The 18268-nt window shown below is 50.0% G+C and overlaps 2 protein-coding genes across 9 annotated transcripts in view; one reads left to right on the forward strand and one right to left on the reverse strand.

Moving 5' to 3' along the window:
• The window catches only part of LOC136565717 (beta-galactosidase-1-like protein 2), a 34548-nt gene extending 29644 nt beyond the window's left edge, over window positions 1–4904 (forward strand). For all 4 annotated transcript variants that reach the window (XM_066564453.1, XM_066564452.1, XM_066564451.1 and 1 more), the window contains 4 exons: window positions 844–931; window positions 2698–2812; window positions 3694–3810; window positions 4189–4904. In XM_066564453.1, the coding sequence (XP_066420550.1) occupies window positions 844–931; window positions 2698–2812; window positions 3694–3810; window positions 4189–4275 (407 nt within the window). In that variant the 3' untranslated portion in view covers window positions 4276–4904. The remainder of the gene's footprint in view (window positions 1–843; window positions 932–2697; window positions 2813–3693; window positions 3811–4188) is intronic.
• A 484-nt stretch (window positions 4905–5388) lies between these two features.
• B3GAT1 (beta-1,3-glucuronyltransferase 1) overlaps window positions 5389–18268 on the reverse strand; it is a 44636-nt gene continuing 31756 nt past the window's right edge. For 4 of the 5 annotated variants that reach the window (XM_066564459.1, XM_066564457.1, XM_066564456.1 and 1 more), the window contains 3 exons: window positions 15914–16210; window positions 8965–9082; window positions 5389–7637 (listed from right to left, as the gene is read on the reverse strand). In XM_066564459.1, coding sequence (XP_066420556.1) covers window positions 8996–9082; window positions 15914–16210 — 384 coding nt within the window. In that variant the 3' untranslated portion in view covers window positions 5389–7637; window positions 8965–8995. The remainder of the gene's footprint in view (window positions 7638–8964; window positions 9083–15913; window positions 16211–18268) is intronic. The other variant, XM_066564455.1, reaches the window with a different exon arrangement.

The following is an 18268-nucleotide window of genomic DNA, read 5'->3' on the forward strand; positions in this document are numbered from 1 at the left end:
TTTTCTTGCTCTCTGAGCATATTACTTCACAAGGAGGGAAGGAAAATACCTTTTTTAATCTGTGTTTTCCCTGGAGAGGTTGATATTTGAGAATCACACCATTTAAAAGCTCACACAATGTCAGGAGGAGGGAACTGCATCCCATGGAGCAGAATTGACTGAAATGCTCAAGCCTATCACACACAGTGGTGGGGCTGGAAGGGGTTGATTCTATTTTAGTGGGGAGCTATGTGCAAAAGCTCTATAAAATGGATTAATGGAGTTAGGCACGTGACTGTATTGATTTTATTTAATGCAGAAACATTGCATAAACCTCAGTGCTGCCCAGGCAGCCTCAGAGCTGTGATTAGGAGCAGGCTTTGCCTTCAACAAAAGGCTGCTAAAGGTGAATGACTTCTTCAGGTGCCTTAAAATCCTGGGATGAAAAGCCCTGGAGCAGCCCTGGGTGTTGGTGCTGGCTCGGTTGTGTTTTGCTGTGCCTGTTAGAGAAGTGATTGACTGCTTTAAAAAGTGATTCACTGCTTTAAAAAGTGATTGACTGCTTTAAAAACAATCTGTGCATGGTCAGCTTGAACCCCACAATCCCCACAAGCCCCATCACATCCCAGGGGGTTCTCCTGGGAGGGTTGGGGGCCCTGCTGAGCTGAGGAAAGGAGGGAATGGAGAGGGCAGAGTTTAGAGATGCTCCCCACTCAATCTGCATGAGCAATGGGACCATATGGACTCTAATTCCATTGCAGAACGTGGCTGCTTTCCATCTCCTGCTGTTCCTCAGATTCAAATAGCAAAATCCATCAGCTTTAGCTGTTCCTCAACTTCTCATTACCCCCATTGCTCTCACAGGCTTAATTGGTGACATCTTCTTGAATAAAACCCCCTTGAGGAACTTCAAGATTTACAGCTTGGAGATGAAACCTGCCTTCATGAAAAGGTTTGTGGGATTTTAACCTTTATTTTCTTTTTCCTTCTTCATTTCAAACCACCTGCTTTCCAGCAGTGCAGTGTCTAATGGGGAGCAGCTAAATGAGGTAACAGTGGGGAGTGGATTTTTGTACTGCTACTTTTGTTGATACTTTTGCCTGAAATAGTGCAGGAACTGGTGCCAGCTGATCCAAACCATCATTTAGGGAGACATCTAATCCCACTGTGTGGGGTTTAAAGGTTTCCTGGCAGCAGGGTGAGATCAGGTAGGTAAATCCAGGCTTATCCAAAGGGAAGGATCCCCTCACACCCACATGTTGGAAATTTTGGGTCTTTCTGGAAATTGCCAATCTGGCTGATATATTTAGTAATTCAGCCTGGCAAGGGATGGATTAATTCTAGAAAGCTACTGATAATGCATTAACAATCCAGATGGCTCCCTCTCTTTTATGTTGTTTTGCTTTAATTCAAGGGAGGAAATTTAGCAGGGGGATGTTGAAGAGCCTCTGTCAGCACATAGAGAAAACCTCAGCAAATGTTTCAGGCAGCAGATGCCCTAAGGACTCTGGCCACAGTCCAGAGACTCTTTTCAGTGATGTTTTTAATACCAGCAAGCAACTTATGTGCATCCCCCAAGATATCACAGCTGCCCCATTTTGTGTAGGAGGGAGAGGGAGAGGCCACATTAAAATAAAAAGGCTTTTAAAAGGGAAAAGGTTCATTCTGAAATGCCTCAGGGCAGTTTACCAGGTGCTGAGGAGCTACCTGAAGGATTCTTATTGATGGGGTAACTCAGAGCCTTTTGGACTGCAGGGTGTTAGAGGAATATTTCCAGTGAGGAGCATTAAAGCAAGTGAGCTGCCATGGCCAAACAAAAGCAAGATTAGTCACCAGTAGCCTCAGCTCCTGGCTGCTGACCAGCAGCACTGAAACACAATCAGCTCACAGTCCCCTGGGGGAGGAGAGAGAGGAGTGTTGTGAAAGGAGCTGTCACAGGCTTTAAGTTGAATAATTCAGTAGCAGCCAGGCTGCACTGGATCAATAACTTCCCCCAGTCCAAGAGATGCAGTTTGTAAGGGCTGGAGGGAACATGTTCTTACAGGAGCTCAAGGCTTCTGTGGGATTCTGCTCTCCTTATTTCCTCTTCTGCTTGTGCCCTGCTCCCAAATTGTTGCCACAGGTAAGGAATCATGTCAGATCCCCCTGATTACTGCACACTGCAGGGATGTGTTTGTGTTCCTCGCCAGGAGCCATGGCAGGAGTGTCTGGTTTGAATCCTGTCAGTTCTGCAGTCTCCTTTAGCAAGCCACAGCCATTTCAAACACCCTGGCAGATCTGAAGGATCCTCAGCAGCCAAAGTGAAGCAGAGCTTTTATCCCAGAATTGTGTGGGTGGAAGGGACTTCTAAGATCCTCTCATCCCACTGCTGCCGTGGCCAGGGACCCCTTCACCATCCCAGGGTGCTCCAGTCTGGCCTTGGACACTCCCAGGCATGAGGCAGCCACAGATACTCTGGGCAACCTTTGCCAGGGCCTCACAGCCTCACGGGGCAGAATTTTTCCCTAATACCCAATCCCAACCTGCTCTCTTCCAGCCTGAATCCTTTCCCCTTTGCCCCATCAGCACACACTATTCTAAAAAACATTGAAGCGCTGACATCAGGAGTGGTGACAGCCCCAGGCATCTCCTCTGCAGCCCAGCTTGGCCTGCCAGGGCTGTGGGTGGTGGGGACAGGCAGGTGGCCCCCATGGGCTGTGAGGTGTCCCTCTCTTGCAGCCTGCAGCACGTGTCTGGCTGGAGCTCAGTCCCGGATTATTTCGTGGGGCCGGCGTTCTTCCGCGGGAGGCTGTGGATAGAGCAGCAGCCACAGGACACCTTCCTGAAGCTGCAGGCAAGTCCTGGTTCTTCTTGGTCAAGTTTTTATAAAAAAAAACTGGTTAGAGAGACTTGTGCAGCTGCTCTGACTGATCTCTGTAGCCTCCCCCTCTCTCTTAGGGAATTATTCTGAGGGTCTCCTCCAGGTAATTCTGTTCAGTGTGGAGAGGTCCTGTGAGAAAACTGACCCTGCAGAGCTGCCCGTGACCACTTCAGTCTTATTTTGCTGGCATGCAAATGCTCTTTTCTAGTTGCAGAGGAGTAATGGGCACAGAAAATAAAGGAGGGCCTTGTTTTATTCCTGTCTCCTCAGTGTGACATGGAAAGAGTCACTTCTTTGTGGCCATGGCATGGGAGTTAGCATTCCTGTCATGCTTCTGTAGGAGACTGCACAGAACTTCACATGAGATTTTAAATATTATTAAACTTCCTCCTCTGATTTCCCTCCCTTAGAGCCAACCTTGTGCCTGGCCTTACTGTCCTGCTCACTTTTCCATGTATTGGGAAAATTCTGTTTGCTGTAAATCAGGACAGCCAGCAGCAATTCAGTTTTTCTGTCACCTGGGAAAGAGGTGAGGGCAGCTATTCCATGCTTGGGGAGGAATAAAGGCCTGTCTGTTCAAAGGGAAGAAACTTCCTATACAAGCACAAATCACAAATTGCACATTTTTGAAAGCTTTATCCTTTTAATGAGCACATTAAGGATAACTCCTGTTCAGCAGGGCTCGTTTAAATCCCTTTCCCTGGCTGCAGGGATTTGCACAGGGAAAGCAAGCAGAAAACCTGCAGAAAGTGGCTGGAAAGAATGCAAGTGTGAAAGTAGATTTGGTTTCCTGTAGGGATGCTAAGGAGGCAGCAGAGCTGCATCAGTAATTTCATGTTCTGCCTTGATTCCAGGGCTGGGAGAAAGGAGTGGTGTTTGTCAATGGTCAGAACCTGGGAAGATACTGGAAGATTGGACCTCAGGAAACTCTTTACCTTCCTGGGCCCTGGCTAAGGAGAGGGGGCAACGAGGTGAGAGGCTCTGCTGGGATTGCTCTGTGCCTGTTGGGGCTGTTAAAGATCCTTGTCCCATAGAGCCAGACACACACAGGACAGCAATTACCCTTTAGCTGAAAGCCAGTGCCACAGAGGGGAAGGGCAGTGCTGTCTCCTGAGATCTCTGAAAACGAGGGAAGGTGCTGCTCCAAAGCTGGCTCTGACAGCTGAACTTCACAGCTCTGCCTCAGGTTGGAAATCACCCCAAACCTGGGTGATGCTGCTTCATCCCCAAGGCAGAGCCTCAGTCCTTGTTAGACCCACGCTGACTGAGCTCTTTAAATATGCTTCTCCTAAGCATTTTTGCAGCCCCAGGCTTTGCAAGAAGGGATTTTCTCTCTCTGTCCTGTGCAGATTGTGATCTTTGAGGAGCGCACGGCGGGCCGCATCATCCAGTCCGTGGACATCCCTTACCTGGGACGGACCCAGTACGTGGACTGAGAGTGGGCTCAGAGCTCCTGGCCCACGTTTGGCTCACCCTGAGCACTCCTGCTTGCATGGCTGGGGACCTGGTGGCTCAGCACTTGGGCATGCTCATCTCCACCAGAGCCAGGGGAAGGATTTGCCCTCTGGCAGTGAGGTCAGAGGAGAGGACAGCGAGGAAGCAGCGCCCTTGCTCCATGGATGGATGGATGGAGCTCATCCCCTGCCCTGCTGAGGCCCCCAGCCCCGATGGCTGAGCATGTTCTGGACCATCTGGTGGATGTGGGGGCGTAAAAAGGTGCTGGAGGCAGGTGAGAGAGAGAGAGAGAGAAAGAACTGAAGCCATCTGAACTGGAAGCTGAGCTCAGCTTTCCAGGGACTTTCAAAATGTGCTATCCTTGGCCTCCTCATTTTTATAATTAGGTAGGGAGAAAATAGTTGGTGAACATGTGAGTAATCAGGTGTGGGAAACCATTTTGAGGCAGATTTTAGCAAGTCTCTCTGCAGAAAGGCCATTACGTGTTCCCTTGTTGGAAGGCAAGGTGGTTGTCAAATGACTTTAAATTTCAGCTTTTTTTTCCACTAAGTTTTATGATGGAGGTCGTCTCTCTCTCAAAAGGAAAAAAAAGAGAAAATTTAAAAAGTGAGATGTGTTTTGTCTTCTGTCAAATGTATCATTATGTTTCAGGCCAGGTAGGAATGAGAATTTTCAAGGAGGAGAAAAGAACAAGTGAGTGCTGCAGTCCCCTCTCCAGCAGTGCTCACACTGAAGCACCTAAAGATGAAATTCCCCCTTGCACAATGAGCAGGGATCCCATTTTGGCTGGGGTAGAAGCAAAGGGCTTGCAAGTGGGAAAACTCATCCCTGCTTTCTCCTTAAAGCTGCTGTGGGATCTTGGGTCCTGTTTTTTCTTTTTGTCCCTCTAAACAGAAACTTGGGATTTAGGTAAACATGACATTGTTTTAATTCAGCAGCTCCAGGCACAGAGGAGCTGCAGCCTCCTTAGGGAGAGGGAGAGATCAAACCTGAGCTGTGAATCCTACAGAATCTCCAAGGAGTCTCTGCTTTCTGTGCCAGTACCAGGAGAAACACCAGACTGTGTCTGTAAGGGAGGTGCAGGCTATTCTGGCTCTTAGAAACCATCATTTTATTTAACAAATTTAAATACAGTTTGTTTAAAACTGAGAACAGACAGTGCAGCTGGAACACACTCCATCCTGGCCAGGTCTGTCTCTGCTCCCCAGGGCCACAGCAGCTCTGGGACAGCTGAGAGGGCCCAGGCTCCTGTGGGCAGAGCAAACGTGCAGGGCTGTGTTCAGCACTCCATCCTTTGCATTTTTCTGAAAGTTATTATTTCCTTCCAAGGAGGGAAAGTTGGAACCCAGCAGGGACTGGAATTCAGATCAGTGAACCAAAACATGCAGCTCGGAGAGGACATCAGCTGGAAACTATTTCAATGCTATGAAAACTTGGTAGTCCTTGAAAAATGTCTCTTTTCCACTGTAGGGTTTGCAGACTGAAGGGAGCTTGGAAGGCCAGTACAGTAAGAGAATAAATCTACTTGAGTGCAGAGTTTTAATCCAAGGTAACAATACCTGTTCCCATAGAGCAGCCAGCAGCATCCAACACTTTCTTTCCAAGTGGTGCTTCAGCCATTGCATCTAAAAGGAACATTTTTGTAAAGGCTTCTGTGGCTGGGAACTAAAGAATGAGACTTTTCCCCAACGGTTCTGATATACAGTGGGAGAAAATAACTTACAAAAAATATTTTCCTTTTGAAATATCAGGAAATACACAATGTCATTAGTCCAAGGGGAGACTTCTGCACTGTGAAGCCAACAATCAAACCCAGAGCATTTTAATAGTTCTGTGTGTTAGGGCTAAAAATAACCAAGTCTATTGCAGGATTACATTTTTCCCTCAGTTCAAAGGTAAAATTGTGCTTCAAAATTTTTGAAGGAATTAGGACAGGGGTAGGGGGAATGACAAAGGTTTGACAACAGTTATGGAGGAGGAGGAGGGAATCTATGGGTTTTGGCTGGGGAGAAGGGGCCTGTTGTACCTCAGTTTTTATCTCAGCAAGCTTGGCAGTCTCAAACAGAGTCACCCATGGTGGCAGCACCACCAGATGGTGAAGAAGCAGAGCCCTGAGCCCAGGATCCCCTTCCCAAGGGAACTGCTCCAGGGTGGCTTTTCACACCAGCTCTGCAGTAGCAGAAAAAGGGGCTGGGGCTGGAGGATACTCTCCAGTCAAATGGGAAATGGACTAAAATCACCTCTTAGTGTTCAATCTCTAGTTTGAAGCAGTTTTATTTTTTAAGAGTGGAAATTTGCCTTTATGTAGGAGCACCCTTGAGAGAATCCCATACCTAATGCTCATGGGAGCCAAATTAGGGCCAAACAGGACCAAGATCTGGATGAATATTGTGGTGTATGGCCCCCACAATCTCATTAAACCCCATTTCCAGTTATTTTAGCATTTTTAGAGATCCACATGCTGGAGACACGACTCCATGAGGATTAGTGGTGAACTGGTGGTGATCAGCAGCCCCCTGCTCCTGTCCCACTCTGGGGTCTTCTAAGAAAGATGGGGCCAGCTCAAAGAGGATAGGTGAGATATAAGGGCATTTTTTACAATGAGGGTGGTTCACACTGGCTCAGGCTGCCCAGAGAGGTGGGGATGCCCCAATCCTGGGAATATTCCAGGCCAGGAGCAACCTGGTCCAGCTGCAGGTGTCCCTGCCCAGGGCAGGGCTTGGACCAGAGGACCTTTGAGGTCCCTTCCACCCCAACCCTTCCATGATTCCATGACCACACAGGAACATCAGGGTGCCCCCCAAACTGTGAAACTGAGGAAGGAAAAGGAGAGGGAATCAGAACAGTGATGCTTCAAGGGTTTGTTCTAACCTGCCTTGTTTTCCCCCGCCCCAAACCCTTCCCCTCTTGTGCAGCGTAACGAACACTGATTAAAGGAGGCCTAAAATTAAGGGCTAAGGTGCCATCTAGGAAGGCAGCTGTCCCCTCCACGGCCAGAGAGCTGCTCAGGCTGTCTCACACACGGCCACAAAGTTCATGTTGCTCAGCAAAACCAGTCCCTGGGGGCCACTGTGGTGGCGCTCACCCTCAGGCAGGTGCTGGCACAGCCCTGCTCACGTTGCAGCCGGAGCCTGGGGCCGGGAGCTGCCAGTCCTGCCTTGCTGTGCTTTGTTCTCCACCTCCGGAGCCCGGGAGGAGGGGCAGGGGATCCGGGGACTTCATGTATGCAGTGGTGCTTGGTTTTTCTGAAGGCTAAAACTGGTGGGAGTCAGCAGAGCTCCTGGCTCCTGCCTGGGTGGGTGCTGTGGAGAGGAACCTTGCAGGCTGTGCATGAAGAAATCTTCTGCAAGAGACACAAACAGCATGGGTAGCACCTCTGGGCCACTGCAGGGCCAGCCTAAAGCTGTGTCCCACTCTTCAGAGCCATCCCAAAGCCCTGAACCACTGCAGAGCCAGCCTAAAGCTGTGTCCCACTCTGCAGGGCCATCCCAAAGCCGTGTCCCACTCTGCAGGGCCATCCCAAAGCCGTGTCCCACTCTGCAGGGCCATCCCAAAGCCCTGGCCCTCACTGCAGGGCCATCCCAAAGCCCTGGCCCTCACTGCAGGGCCATCCCAAAGCCCTGGCCCTCACTGCAGGGCCATCCCAAAGCCCTGGCCCTCACTGCAGGGCCATCCCAAAGCCCTGGCCCTCACTGCAGATCCCAAGATTGTGCCGCCTGGGCAGGGGGAGCAGCACTGGAGAGCTGCAGCCCCCGTGCACAGCCTCTCCCTGGCCCAGAGCAGCCGGTGCAGGCTCTCCTCCTGCCCTGCCCAGGGCACAGAGCAGCAGCCAGGGATCCATCCTGCTTCCCCCAGGGAATGGGACACAAGGGAGCTCATTGCGGGTAAAAATTCACCCCTGCTGAGCAAATCTACCCCTTCCTGCTCCTGTTTCTCAGGACTCAGGAGCAGCAACCTCCTGTCCCTCCAGGCCTGGTTCTACACTCCAGTGAAAGGGAATTGGGCATTTATTTTATTGCTCATAAGAATGAAGGGCAGCTCCACAGGCTGCAGCTACAAGTGAACAGCTCATCCTCCTGCAAACCAGCTGCAGAAACACCCAGGGCATGAACAAATATCAATGTGTGTGCTCTTTCCTCCTTTCCACTGGAAAAGACACCCCATGGTCTCCTCAGGTGAACAAACACCTCAGGCAGGGTTCAATCCACACCTTCCATACTCATCAGGGCCCCTCTGTGCCTTCACTGTGGGCCTGAATTAAATATTTCCCTCAGTGAAAGCTTCTGCCTGACCAAAAATCTTTTTGCTGCTACTGCTTTAGCTTCCCTCAGGTGTTTGCAGGTGGATAAATCCACACCCTTCACCTCGGTGCTTTAGCTATATTAAGTTAATAAGGCAACCTTGTTTACACAAGGATTTTTCTTAATGCTGCAACTTCTGCTGAAACTCCTACTCCCTGCATTTTTCTTCCCCTCAATCTCTCAGCAGGTATTTTGTCTTAAAAATGGATTAACTCTAAAAAAGAGAGATTAACAAATGGTCTTGAGAGGTTTAGCAGTAAGAGAAGGTCAGGGTTGTGAAAAATGGAAATGAAAAAGCACATTTAAAAGAGCTTTTCTCTTTTCCCTGCCCTTGTGTAGTTTCTCAGTGCTGTTAGAAACAGCTCTTACCTGGTTGTTGGTCTCTGTCAGCCATGCACAGTCAGATTTCCACATTGGGATCTGTGAATCCTTTCTTGCCCTCGTTCACCAGCACAGGCTTCTCTGTCCTTGTGTGCCAGACTAAAATCTGAGGAAGCCAGCAGAAGTCATTAGCTGCAGCTCTCCAGTGCACTAGGAAATATTCCTGCACATTAAATCAATAGTGCAATTTAAGCAGCCACCCTGGAGCCTAATGGTGCATCCACTGCTGAGAGGGGCTTTGCATAAACCTTCATTTAGGCAGAGCTGCTGCTCTGCAGAACGCACAGTGCACAGAAATCACCATTTACAGTGTGCTGTCGTGGGACATTACCCTGCTCCTTCCATGTAGTTATCCAGCAGCTCCCTCCAAAGGCTCATCAGCCTTCCAATGGGGTAAGGCAGCTCCCTCCCAGCCTGGAATCACAGCCCTGCCTCCCACAGCTCCTCAGCTGCTCCTGGGTTATCACCCACACCCTCAGCCTTGGAGTCACTCAGAGGGGAAATGCAAATTTCTGACATTTAGGTGATGTTGGGAGGGAAGAGGCATCGGCAGCTCTTCCATGTCCACCCCTGCCTTTGGCTGAGGGAAATACAATCTGAATTTTTCAGTGCATCCCTGAAAATCCATTCCTGGGGAGCAGGCATCAGTCTGCCCCCTAACCTCCTTTCCTAACCTCCATTTCATCATCCCCCACGAGCACTTCAGAGCCTGCTCATCAAAGTCACCCTTGATTCCAGCCCTGCTCTCCCCACTGCTGCAATTCCTGCGCTGCATGCCCGGGAAAAGACAAAACCACCACTTCTCTTTTCACTTTTAAATCCTTTCCAGAGCCTAAAAAGCCACTGAGTGTCACTGAGCAGGGAAGGACTCAGTGCTGCTGCAGCCTCAGAGCTGCTGAGGCAGGAGCTGGCTCCAGAATCCTCCCTTCTTCCCACGAGCTCTGGGCTGCACACACCCTCTCATAACCCAGCATTCCCCTATGGATCCCCCAAAAGCCTTTGGAATGCTGCCCCCATACAGCCACCCCCTATTCTGTACCAGGTATTAAAACCCCTCCCAAACTTGCTTAAAACACAACTGGAGCTTCTCCTAAAAGCTTCCCTCTGTCTTGGCAGCAGAGTTGCAGAGAGATCAACATCTGTGGAGGAGAACTGGCAGAATCTGAGGTGGTTGAGTATTTCAGAGGGGCTGTTGTAGGAAATTGTTTCTACTTGCTGTGCTCAGACGGTTGTGGAAGCTGCTTAAAATACTCAATTATCCTCATTGCTTTCCTCCTTGCAGCTTTATCCTCTCCAAACAGGTTTCCTGCTTCCCCTCACCTGTGCCTGGCTGTTTCCCACCTCGTGGGGTTTCCCTCTGGTTGCCATGACAATCCCCTGCACACCCAATCCTGCAAACCTCTTCCACCCAGTGCCTGCCTTCCTGAAAAACCAGGCCACGTTCTGCTTCTGAGGGATGAACAAAGCCCCTTTCAAACCCTCCTGGCTCAAGCAGAGCACCTTCCCTCCCTTCCCAAGGACCTTGTTTGACCAAATTCCTCTCTGATGGAGCAGTCACCTCCTGCGTGGAGCTTAAATCTCTGCTAATACTGAAGCAGCAGAGACCAACTGCTGGCTGGAGTGGGTCCAAAAATCCATTTCATCATCCCCCACGAGCACTTCAGAGCCTGCTCATCAAAGTCACCCTTGATTCCAGCCCTGCTCTCCCCACTGCTGCAATTACTGCACTGCATGCCCGGGAAAAGACAAAACCCAGCGGGGCTCACAAGTGGCTCTCAGGGCTCTGCAGTGATGGTGAAAGGATTTAAAAGGTGCTGGAGAAATCCTGCAGCCAATTCTCCCCTTCAGAGAGAGCCCTTTGCACTGCTGGCCCTCCTCTGGCCCAGGGCTCACTCCCACTCCAGCAGCAGAGCAACACAACCACACAGCACCAGTGCTCTGCTTCAATTGGAGCCCACTTCTGCTCTCTTACAGCCAAATGCCAAAAAGGGCAGATCAAATGGGCTAAAACCGACCCATTTTCAGAGTTTACAGCTTGATACAGCAGCTTTTACCATTTTCCATGCTGTGCTCCTTAACGTGGGAGGTAGGTCACCATTTACTACAGAAACATTTGCTTTTCCTTTCAGCCAGTGCTTGTTTTTTTTTTCAACAAGCAGCGTGTTTTATGCCTCAGAGAAGCTTTGGCTCTCTCACGAGGGACCAAACAGTGAGGGGGACCAAATATCTGACTTTTCCTGAGCAGTGGTTTCATACATCACTTCATACATCACCCTTGAGAGCACTCAAGGGACCCCCCTTTAAAAACACTACTGCAAAACCCTTCCACTCATTCCTGGCCTGACATTTGGAGTCACAGGACTCAAAACAGACCTAGGAGGTCACAAGGCTCCATCTCCACAGCAGAACAATTCATTCTCTCCCAACAGGAGATGAAAAAACAAACAGAAGTGTCCGACCTGCAGTGGGAGGGATCACAGGGTTTCCAGCAGACCCTCCCAGGAGGGATTCAGGAATTGCTGTTGTTTGAAATGGAAACTACAGAATGGGGAAAAAAAGAGACACCAGGCTGACAGGGCAGCTCTGCTCCCTGCTCTGCAGCCTGACAATAAAATGTCCCCAGCTGTGGCATTGTGATGCCCATGGGCCTCTGTCTCTGCTTCAGTCCTCCCTGCCTGAGCTCACTGCAGGTTGTTCCCTGGCTGTCCAAAGAAAATGGGGAACAGAATGTCCCCCCCTTCCACCAGCCTGACAGCAATGCCAAATCTCAGACCTCTCTCCTGTGCCAAGGGGTTGAAGAGAGGATGGTTTGATCTGGGGGTGTGGGGAAATGCACAAACAGCAGAAATCCAAATACAGAGAACCCTTGCAAAGCCCTGTTTCCTTACAGCTCCAGGATAAACCAATCCTTCCCTCCTCATAAGGAGGGATACCTTTCTCCTCAGCAAATAATACCAACTTCCTTTACTTTCTCCTTCATTTTGGGCAGTTCCCAAATCCAACAAAATAAGCATGATACGTGATCTTTGGCCTACACTTCAGCTTTCTGCAGGAGTGTGTGTTTGTGGGCTGAATTCTGATCAACATTTCCAGCACCAGCAGAGCACACAGGGAAGGCAGCATTTTTGGAGAACAGATGTCTGTGCTTATCTTACATATTCCTCTGATCCCCCCTTAATGACTCTAAGCACATCATAATTTTTAATGTAAATCTCCCTGCAAAGCAGGTGTGTGGTTGTGTTTAACAGGAGCAAAGCATGACAAGTGCTGGGAGCACAGGGGGGAGAGAGGAGCCGGAGCTGTGACCTCAGGCTCAGAGAAGCCCAGACCACAGCTGGCTTTGGTCCTTCTCTGCTGCTGGCCCTGACTCTTGTCCTGGTAAAAGGGGTGAGTGTCACAAGCATCTTTTATGAAAAATCCTTTCCTTAGGATTTTTCCTCCTGAGAAGCTGAGAGGCCTCAGGAACAAAATGTAACCAATGGTTATCTGCTGCTGTGGAATGCAACAGGTGCATCTGGGATTGGGCTCATGTGGTTGTTTCTAATTAATGGCCAATCACAGCCCAGCTGGCTCAGAGTCTGAGCCACAAGCCTTTGTTATCATTCTTTCTTTTTCTATTCTTAGCCAGCCTTCTGATGAAATCCTTTCTTCTATTCTTTTAGTATAGTTTTAATATATATCATAAAATAATAAATCAAGCCTTCTAAACATGGAGTCAGATCCTCATCTCTTCTCTCATCCTGGGACCCCTGTGAACCCAGTCACAGGTGATTAAGAGCAGAAATGGAGATTTCCAGGGAAATGGAGGCTGCAAAGCTGCACTCAGAGCCTGCCAGGAGCAGACAGCATTCAGCTCACAACAAGGAGCCTTGTGAGCTCCCCCCAGCCCAGCCAAGAAAGGAAACTCAGTCTGCTTCCAGTGCTGGGCAGCAATCCCTGCTGCTTCCTCCCATCCCTGACCTGGCTCAGCCCTGCCTGGCTCCAGCACCCTTTGTTTCCCCCTCCTGGAAACAACATTTTCCTTCCTCTCCTTCCTCCAGGGCTGTCATTTCCCACTCCAGCCTTTCAGCAGAGCTTCCTTCCAGCAGGTATTTGTTTACAGCAAGGACAATGGACCAAAGACTGCATAACTGGCCAGGTAAACACCCTGGTAAACACCCTATGGAGGGAAGATCAGGTAAACACCCCTGATCCTCTGTACGCAGAGTAAAAGCAGCCTGTCCATCCCTCCTGCCTGTTGGAAACACGTTTATTTCCACACAGAGCCCAGGAACAGGGATCCAATTTTAATCCAAACTCTTTCCTCTTTCTTGGGAGGCTGGTTGGGTTATTTGAACTGGTGTAGGACAGCCATAAGCACAGAAATGTGGATTCAGAGAGGCACAGCAGGTATCCGATAAAGCCCAGACTTGCTCATTCCCCTCAGCTCCTCCTCCTCATTCCTGGGTTCCTTGTGAGAGCACTGTTGAACATTCAGATTCCTGTTTTTTTCCATGGCTTTGGAGCAGTGCACATGGAAATCAGGCAGAGGCTATAAACCACATTTTCCTTCCTATCCCAGAAAAGATGAGACCTGGATCCAACACTGGGGCTGTTGGCGATAACAACTTATTTACAATAAAAGAACAATTCTGTGAGGGTAATTAAGAAATAAAGACTCTCTAAATCAGACTGGCTGATGTTTATAACAGACAAAGGTGTGAGAGTGCTACACAGGGGTCTCTGATTTCAGAGGGACCCCCAGCACACCTCCAGTATTTAGGGAAACCATTCCCAAAGCTTCAAAGCCCTTGGCAGCACCTCTGTGGCTCATGGGCCGTGATTGACGCCTGTCACTCTAAGCAGCTTTGTCTCATGGTGTCTCCCACGGTCCCTGTCAGCCCAGACAGATTCATCTCTCCTCTCAGACTGGGAAGTTTTCAGGAGAAGAGCCATCCGTGGTTTCTGTGTTATTTAGCACACAGGGTTCTGCTCCCTGACCCAGCCACGTGCACAGGCAACATTGATCAGTCAGCTAAAAGCAGTGAAATCCCCCCAAATGGAGCCTCCAGGAAGCCTCCTGGAGCTCACAGCAATGTCCCAGGCACTACAACATTTCTGTGTTATCTCTGACATAGAAAGATCCAGGTTTTTGTGGGCACTGACAGCACAGATACTGCAGAGATGTCAGGAGGGAGAAGACAACTTGGCAGCAAGGCAGAGCCTGTGTGAGCAGCCCTTCCCTGCTCCTTGGTTACAGGGGCCACAGAGCAAACCCCAGCATGTCACAGCACTCAAACCCCGCTCAGGAATTCACATGAAATAACAGACATTTCACCCATGGAACTCCCTGCTCCAGGGGATCAGCCAGGCCACAGGAAAGCCCACCTTGAAAATAATATTTTTTAAGGGTTAATGTAAGAAAGAAGAACAATTACAGTGGAGAGAAGAGTGCATTTCAAGGTCTCTGCAACCACTAGGAGATTAAGTGCCCTCCACACATTTTAGTGCACAATCCCCCATTCCCAGCTTCCCTGAAATGGAGCTGTGCTCCCTCCAAACAGAGGAGCAGCCTGGCGAAGGGGAGACTGAGGGGAGGCTCACAGCCATCTGCAGTCTCCTCATGAGGGGCAGTGGGTGGACAGGCACTGATCCCTCTTCTTTCTGTTGAGGACCCAGGGAATGGCTGCAGCTGAGCCAGGGCAGGTTTAGGCTGGATTTTGGGAAAGGTTCTTCCCCCAGAGGGTGCTGGCACTGCCCAGGCTCCCCAGGGAATGGGCACAGCCCCAAGGCTGCCAGAGCTGCAGGAGGGGTTGGACAGCAATCCAGGGATGGACAGGGTGGGATTGCTGCGGCAGGAGCTGGACTGGATGATCCTTGTGGGTCCCTTTTAGCTCAGGATGTTCTGTGTGTTGTGTTTTCAGGATTTACCTCAGAACCCCAGTCCTTCCCCTGCAGATTCCCTCCCAGGTGTGTCAGTCACCTCTCCTTTCCCCTCCCAGCACTGTCTGTCAGTCCTGGCATTCCAGAAGGGCATCAGTGATGGGCAGATCCAAAGGATGCCCTCTGTCCCTGGGGGCATTGGGCCATCCAGGTGTCCTTTGTCCCTTTGTCCCTCCCCTCCTGTCCCTGCTTGGTGGCTCCCTGCCCCTTCCCTGCCCCTCTCCCCGGGGTTCAAAGGAGCAGCAGCCACAGGCTCAGGGAGTTCTGTTGGAGCTGGTGCTGCATTCAGAGGCCTGAGGGCCAGAATAAAGCTCTGGATCCAAACCCTCCATCAGAACCAACTCCTTTCCTTCACCACCCCCTTAAAGCTTCTCCACAGAGGGAAACCTGAGGAGCAGCCCCTGTTATGGGGGAAGCTCCATCCCAGCAGCACCAGAGCTCCTGCAGGCCTGGACTTGTCTGCAGGGCCCAGCTGCAGCATCCAGCCAGGAAAAAGTGTCTGTGGGGTGAAACACCACACACCCAGCCAGCCAAAAGTGTCTGTGGGGTGAAACACCACACACCCAGGCAGCCAAAAGTGTCTGTGGGGTGAAACACCACACACCCAGGCAGCCAAAAGTGCCTGTGGGTGAAACACCACACACCCAGGCAGCCAAAAGTGTCTGTGGGGTGAAACACCACACACCCAGGCAGCCAAAAGTGTCTGTGGGGTGAAACACCACACACCCAGCCAGCCAAAAGTGTCTGTGGGGTGAAACACCACACACCCAGCCAGGCAAAAGTGTCTGTGGGGTGAAACACCACACACCCAGCCGGCCAAAAGTGTCCCTGGGGTGAAACACCACAGTGCTGCTGTTTGGTTCAGCAGCAGGGCCAGACAAGCTCAGGCATGCCCCGTCTGGCTGTATTGGTAAATATCAATACTGTGATTCTGTGAAGTGATGGAATGATGGAGAAAACTGTGTTTTCTTCCCCCTCTGGCTCCCCAGCACCCCGCAGCAGGACGAGAGCATACCTTAGTGCAGTTGGCAGCCTTGGGCTCGAGGTCGCTGAGGGTGACCAGCTCGCGGAGCAGGCTGCTCTCCTGGTAGCCGCCCTTGACCCCGCGCAGTTTGAAGTAGGCCTGGGAGCGCTGCAGGATGAGCCTGAGGTTGACAGCAAAGCCGGCCATGTCGATGGCGAAGGGCCGGTGCGGGTCGAAGACGGTTTTCCAGCCGTAAACCTTCCCCGCCGCGTTCACCTTGGGCGACTCGTAGCGCAGGCCGCCCACAAAGGCCACAGGCCACACCGACACCTTCCTGGTGCTGCGCATCTGCCACGAGCACACACAGGGTGTGAAAAATGGGTATGCTGTGCTTGGCTTTTTGCAGATATTAAAATAAAATATATGTGAAATAAGTTCTGCCTGTATGAAAACTTTAGGCGCAGGCCGCCCATGAAGGCCACGGGCCACACCAACACCTTCTGGGTGCTGCGCATCTGCCAGGAAAACACACAGAGTGTGAAAAATGTAGATTTTGTGATAGCCCCAAAGAAAGGACACCCGTTAACAAGGGATTAACCCTTAAAAGCAACAGCCTGTTGCATATTCATACATCTCATACATGTTGCATAAATTCCATTCAAATACAGGATTCTGTTTGTTCATCATCAACTTCTTCCTCATAATCCTAACGGCGTCATCCTGCCCGAGCGAGGCGGGAAGAAGTTCTGAGAATGGAGCAATACACCTGCTTTCTCTGAATGATTTAGGTGTCCTGTGGCTGCTATCTCAGTGCGAGTCCTTTCTTTAGAAAAAAAGTATCCTACAGAGCATAGTTTCTATTTTAACATTTTGTTATAACCTAAAACTATATTTAACGCACTACTTGAGAGAATTAATACAGCATTACTTTCTAACACAACACATATAATATTCATTTTAATATTTCTGAAAAGCCAATCATAAAGTACGTATTTTACACATGCTGTATTAATTCATAGCAATATAATTAGAGTAATAATAATAATTTGGACAATTTGAATTAGGACAATATGAGACAAGAGAAACAAAGAGTTATGGACAGTCTGGGTACCTTTTCTGGGCAGCATAGGCCCATAAAAAAGGACACCCGTTAACAAAGGATTAACCCTTAAAAACAACAGCCTGTTGCATATTCATACACCTCATACATGATGCATAAATTCCATTCAAACAGAGGATTCTGTCTGGTCATCATCAACTTCTTCCTCATAATTCTAACAGCATCATCCTGCCCGAGCAAGGCGGGAAGAAGTTTGTTTGAAATCTCTGGGATTTATGAGTGGGGTTTTTGTCCAACTCTTGGGCTCCAAATGGGCTAACCAAGACCCAGGAGGGAAGAACCTTGTCCAAGGCCTCATGGAAATGCAGGAATGGCACGTCTAGGAAGAAAGGTGGTCTCTACTAAGGTATTTAAGCTGCAGTCTCAGGCTATGTAAGGCTAAGGGCATCTCCAGAGTGGGGCACTGCAGCTGCCAGCCTGGGGGACAACTGGGAAGCACAGCCTCTGTGGACATTGCCAGCAGGCAGAACAGCCCTGCCCTGTGGAACAGGGTGCCTCTGCTCCCTGTGGCCACCAGAAATGGAGCAGAGCCACCAGGGGCCCCTTTGGCCAAGGCAGATGCTCTGAATGCCCTCACCCTCAGCACCCTGCCCTGCTCCCTGGCAGGCTCAGCCTCCATCTCTGCTCTCAGCTCGCTCTCTTAGATCAGGGCTCTCCCAGAGCTAATCTCATCACTGCTAATTACTGCAAACGAGAGCAGAAGAGCTCTGGCACTTGCCCTTCTGCATTATACAGCTGCTAACGGCAGCCCCTGTCCACAGGGAACAATAATGTGTGTCTCCTGCATTTCACAGCACATTTCCTTGGCTCAGTGACCTTAACTGCAGAGACACATCTGAGAGGAGAAGCCTCTATGAGCACAGCACAGGAGTGAATGAAGGAACCCTTTCTGCTTTATTCATGTGAGGAGTCTGTCTCAAGATGCCACCAGAGCCAGCCTCAAAGGGGACAGGGGAAGAAAGAAATTCAGCCTGAATTCACTCTCAGCTTCCAAAGCCATTCCTGTGGCTGTGCAAGCTAAAGTGAAAGCCATTGGGGAAGGGAAAGAGGCATGCGTGAGGAAATAAATAGGAGATCCCTGGTATGAAAACAGGCAGCTGGTGGGGAAGGAAGCAATCCTCCTTTCTCATCCCTTGGTGAAAGAGTTTGGCCTCAAGAGAGCAAGGGAACAAGTAATTTCTGAGCTAGAAGCCAAGTAAGAACATTCAAACCTGCAGACAGGAGCTCATGTAGAGCCCCAGCTGGGCTGGAACAAAGAGCAAAGGTGGAAAGCCCAGCAAATCTTC

Source organism: Molothrus aeneus, chromosome 22 (assembly GCF_037042795.1).
Source record: "Molothrus aeneus isolate 106 chromosome 22, BPBGC_Maene_1.0, whole genome shotgun sequence".
NCBI lineage: Eukaryota > Metazoa > Chordata > Aves > Passeriformes > Icteridae > Molothrus > Molothrus aeneus.